The sequence below is a fragment of the Cupressus sempervirens genome, chromosome 8 (genome assembly GCF_028749045.1).
Source record: "Cupressus sempervirens isolate cs-2001-9-10 chromosome 8, ASM2874904v1, whole genome shotgun sequence".
Classification (NCBI taxonomy): Eukaryota; Viridiplantae; Streptophyta; class Pinopsida; order Cupressales; family Cupressaceae; genus Cupressus; species Cupressus sempervirens.
Window position 1 is genome coordinate 36,595 of NC_143125.1, and position 5,724 is coordinate 42,318.

Genomic DNA, 5,724 nt, shown 5'->3' on the forward strand with positions numbered 1-5,724 from the left:
ATCAAAGGGAAACTCTGCCCCCTGCCAGTCGGTGAAGAATGTGCAATCTGCCGCACATTCAAATCCATCCAACGGCAAAAATCGTGGGCAGAATTCCTACAAGAATCAAACTCAGGGCCATCAAAAAGGAAGAAACAGACAGCAGAACAGACAGTTACACAACTCCCGCATCCGTGGTTCCGGCCCCGCTTAAATCACTGGAGACCTGCCATTGATCGGGACTTCATGGCTCGATCATTTTTTTCTAGAAAGACTGCCTCGGAGGTTGAGAATCGGATCTCTAACATTGCCATTCATAACCTCTCTTCTCGGCGTCTCTCTGCTGATGAACGAAGATTGTTAGGACTTGGAATTAAATTTATTCCTCGTCCTCCTCCAATGTCTGTTCTTGATCTTCATAAGGAATTCAGAGCTTTTGCCAGACTTCTTCGTCTTCGTGCTTTCTTTGGTCCAAAAGCACCTCCCGTCTCCTGTTCTCCTCTTGTTTCTGGAGTTTTTCCTCATCCTTTCCGCCAGAAGAATCCCTTTTGGAATCCAGATGAACAAAACTTCCAACTTGAAGAGATCATCCATAAAGCTGAAGACATTTTTCGGTCTCGCATTGCTTCTTGTTCTGGCTCGTTTGTTCGGCATCCTCTTCTTCCTGCTAGACTCCTCAAGAGTCTCAATGATTTGAAGAATGACTCTTCCATTGTCATCAAACCAGCAGATAAGAATCTCGGCCTTGTTGTCCTCAATTCTTCTTGGTACAAATATGAAGGTCTTCGCCAACTTTCGGACCCCCTGGTTTATCTTCGTGTTGATTGTGTTCCTTGGAAGCTGATTTGGAGCAGACTCTCTTTTATCATTGATAAGTTTCTGTTCTTCCTCAAACCTGTTCGTTGCTTCCTTTTGAAGAATCCTTGTTCTTCAGCTAAAGCCTGTGCTTTTAATCTCCTGCCTAAGCTTCATAAGCCTATTCTGGTGGGTAGACCGATTTGCAGCTATACAGGTTATATGTTGGAACCAGCCTCGAAGCTTCTTCATGTTCTTTTGTTTCCGATTCTCCTACAACAACAGCCTCATCTTCCTGATTCTCTCAGTCTTCTTCGTGAACTTGATCGCAAGACTTTTCCTTCTTCTTGCATCTTGTTTACCTTTGATGTGGAGTCTCTTTATCCGAGCATCCCTACCGCTGAGGGCCTTTATGCTCTTCGGGAGATGGTTGTTGAGTATTTTCATACTCATAATCTTAATCTGAGGTTGATTGATCTGATTTTGGAGCTTGCTGAACTTGTTCTCCGTGAACACTACTATGTTGAGTTCGATGGTGTTTTTTATAAACAACTCCGGGGTACTGCTATGGGCAGCAATTTCGCAGTTGTCTACGCCTGTCTTTTCCTTTGCCATTTGGAAAAGCGTCTCTTCTCTTAGTTTGATTGCTCCTGTCTTATGTTCTACAAAAGGTTCATTGATGATGCTGTTGGTATTTGGACTGGTGATGAGTCCTCTTTGTCAACATTCTTTTCTCAGTATCAGAGCTTCTACCCTGAGATCAGAATTACACCTTCAGTTTCTTTCTCTTCTGTGGACATTCTTGACATTACCCTCTTCAAGGGAGATCGCTTCCATGCTTGCGGTATTCTTGATACCAAATGCTTCCAGAAGCCCCTCAATGCCTTTCAATACATTCCGTATTACTCTTGGCATCCTCCTCACCAAAAGAAATCCTTCATCTTAAGTGAGCTCAAGAGGTATCTCCTCAGGGAATCAGATCCATTTGGTTTTATGAGACTTCGAAAACAGTTCTACTCCAGACTTCGTGCTCGTGGTTATCCAAAGAAGTTTCTTCTCTCCTGCTTCAAATTGGTCTCTCGGCTTGATAAGTCAGTGCTTCTCTCACGCCTACATAATAGTGCCTCTCAGAGAACTGGGGCCCCCCTCGTTCTTAAGCTTGATTTCAGTTCTTCTGCTAAAGCTTTAAACTTGGGGGCCACCCTAAACCCTATACTTTATCGGCTTTGCCAAGAAGTCCCCGCACTGCGACATCTTCCACTTCCGAGAGTCTGTTGGCGTAACCCAAGAAAGTTGGGTTCCTTTCTTCTTCGCAGCAGGTTTTTCTCCAGATCACAGCACTCTTCGATCCACTAGGGCCATTGATCCTTTTTGATCAAATTGTTTCCCCCGCCTTTTTATAATATACTAAGTTTATAATCTGGCGGGGGTCCCCTTTTCGGGTTGGCCTATTCAAGGGTCACACCTCTTGGATTTCCTTGGAAGATTGATATTTATATCCGTCTTCCTCCCATTCTCTTCCACATATATCTCTCTTCTCTTGTATCCGTTAAATCCAACTGATGAGGGCTGATAGCCCGAAACATGTTTTGGATTCTGGAGATTGTATATGAGATTTTTAATTGTGGAATTTATTTCTTTCTGGATTACTCCTTTCTATCAGTTTTTTAATTCTTTCGGAGCTGCAAGTGATCTATTAAATTTTTTAACACTCTAAAATTTTTTAACACTCTAAATTTTTTAACACTCTAAATTTTTTAACACTCTAAAATTTTTTAACACTCTAAATTTTTTAACACTCTAAAATTTTTTAACACTCTAAATTTTTTAACACTCTAAAATTTTTTTAACACTCTAAATTTTTTAACACTAACACTCTAAATTTTTTAACACTCTAAATTTTTTAACACTCTAAAATTTTTTAACACTCTAAATTTTTTAACACTCTAAAAGTTTTTAACACTCTAAATTTTTTAACACTCCAAAAATTTTTAACACTATAAATTTTTCAACACTCTAAATTTTTTAAAACCCTAAACCCAAAACCCTAAACCCAAAACCCAAAACCCTAAACCCAAAACCCTAAGCCCTAAGCCCTAAGCCCTAAGCCCTAAACCCCAAACCCTAAACCCCAAACCCAAAACCCTAAACCCTAAACCCTAAAACCCTAAACCCTTAACCCTAAAACCCTTAACCCTTAACCCTAAAACCCTAAACCCTAAAACCCTAAACCCTAAACCCTAAAACCCCAAACCCAAAACCCCAAACCCCAACCCCTAAACCCCAACCCCTAAACCCTAAACCCTAAACCCCAACCCCTAAACCCTAAACCCCAAACCCTAAACCCCAAACCCCAAAACCTCAACCCCAAAACCTAAACCCTAAACCCCAACCCTAAACCCCAAACCCCAAACCCCAAACCCTAAACCCCAAACCCCAAACCCCAACCCCTAAACCCAACCCCTAACCCCTAAACCCTAAACCCTAAACCCTAAAACCCCAAACCCCAAACCCCAAACCCCAAACCCCAACCCCAACCCTCAACCCTCAACCCTCACCCTAAACCCTCAACCCTAACCCCAAACCCCAAACCCGAAACCCCAAACCCGAAACCCTAAACCCTAACCCCAAAACCCTAAACCCTCAACCCTCAACCCTAAACCCTCAACCCTCAACCCTAAACCCTAAGCCCCTAAACCCTAAGTCCTAAACCCTAAACCCCCAACCCTAAACCCCAAACCCTAAACCCCCAACCCTAAACCCTAAACCCTAGACTTTGTATGGCTTTTGCCAAAAAAGAACCCGCACACGCCTATCTTTTGGGTCTTTTTTCCTTCCATTTAGTGACGTTTTATTAATTAATTGATTAGTTAACATTTTGTTAATTAATTAATTAATTAATTTTTAAGCATGATTGTTGGTTTTCTTTGAAGTTGAGAAGTCCCCTCACTTCTATTTAAACCATTTTATTGTAACTTTTATTGTAAGTCCACTGATGATGGGGTGAAATTCCCCAGAAACATGTCTGGACGTCTTTTCAATAATTTCAATAAAATTTAATCTTGCTTTTTTCTGGTTCTTTCTGATGCTGCAAGTGATACTTTTGTTAAATGTTAAATGTTAAATGTTAAATGTTAAATGTTGAATGTTGAATGTTGAATGTTAAATGTTAAATGTTAAATGTTAAATTTTAAATGTTAAATGTTAAATGTTAAATGTTAAATTTTAAATGTTAAATGTTAAATGTTAAATGTTAAATGTTAAATGTTAAATGTTAAATGTTAAATTTTAAATGTTAAATGTTAAATTTTAAATTTTAAATTAATCTTTTTAATTAATTGATTAATTTTTTAAGCATGACTGTTGGTTTTTCTTGTAAGTTGAGGTGGTTATCCCCTCACTTCTATTTAAACCGTTTTATTGTAATCTTATTGTAAGTCCACTGATGACGGGGTGAAATTCCCCAGAAACATGTCTGGACGTCTTTTCAATAATTTCAATAAAATTTGTTCTTACTTATTTCTGGATTTTTCTGATGCTGTAAGTGATACTTTTGTTAAATGTTAAATGTTAAATGTTAAATGTTAAATGTTAAATGTTAAATGTTAAATGTTAAATTTTAAATGTTAAATGTTAAATGTTAAATGTTAAATGTTAAATTTTAAATGTTAAATTTTAAATGTTAAATGTTAAATGTTAAATTTTAAATGTTAAATGTTAAATGTTAAATGTTAAATTTTAAATGTTAAATTTTAAATGTTAAATGTTAAATGTTAAATGTTAAATGTTAAATTTTAAATGTTAAATGTTAAATGTTAAATGTTAAATGTTAAATTTTAAATGTTAAATGTTAAATGTTAAATGTTAAATTTTAATTGATTAATTAATTAATTTTTAAGCATGATTGTTGGTTTTCTTCGAAGTTGAGAAGTCCCCTCACTTCTATTTAAACCGTTTTATTGTAACTTTTATTGTAAGTCCACTGATGATGAGGTGAAATTCCCCAGAAACATGTCTGGACGTCTTTTCAATAATTTCAATAAAATTTAATCTTGCTTTTTTCTGGTTCTTTCTGATGCTGCAAGTGATACTTTTGTTAAATTTTAAATGTTAAATGTTAAATGTTAAATGTTAAATTTTAAATGTTAAATGTTAAATGTTAAATGTTAAATTTTAAATGTTAAATGTTAAATGTTAAATTTTAAATGTTAAATGTTAAACTTTAAATTTTAAATGTTAAATTTTAAATGTCAAATTTTAAATTTTAAATGTTAAATTTTAAATGTTAAATGTTAAATTTTAAATTTTAAATTTTAAATTTTATATGTTAAATTTTAAATGTTAAATTTTAAATTTTAAATGTTAAATTTTAAATGTTAAATGTTAAATGTTAAATTTTAATTGTTAAATTTTAAATGTTAAATGTTAAATGTTAAATTTTAAATTTTAAATTTTAAATGTTAAATTTTAAATGTTAAATTTTAAATGTTAAATGTTAAATGTTAAATTTTAAATGTTAAATGTTAAATTTTAAATGTTAAATTTTAAATGTTAAATGTTAAATGTTAAATGTTAAATGTTAAATTTTAAATGTTAAATTTTTTAATACTCTAAATTTTTTAATATGCTAATTTTTTAATAATCTAAATTTTTTAATACTCTAAAATTTTTAATACTCTAAAAAATTTTAATACTCTAAATTTTTTAATACTCTAAAATTTTTTAATACTCTAAATTTTTTAAAACCCTAAACCCTAAACCCTAGACTTTGTATGGCTTTTGCCAAAAAAGAACCCGCACACGCCTATCTTTTGGGTCTTTTTTCCTTCCATTTAGTGACGTTTTATTAATTAATTGATTAGTTAACATTTTGTTAATTGATTAATTAATTAATTTTTAAGCATGATTGTTGGTTTTCTTCGAAGTTGAGAAGTCCCCTCACTTCTATTT

General features: G+C 33.9%; 1 protein-coding gene across 1 annotated transcript; it reads left to right on the forward strand.

Moving 5' to 3' along the window:
* The first annotated feature begins 225 nt into the window (after positions 1 to 225).
* Positions 226 to 1,413, forward strand: LOC149541260 (uncharacterized). The gene has a single exon (XM_089796557.1). It carries the CDS (start codon positions 226 to 228, stop codon positions 1,411 to 1,413), a length of 1,188 nt encoding a protein of 395 aa, XP_089652683.1.
* Positions 1,414 to 5,724: the final 4,311 nt, after the last annotated feature.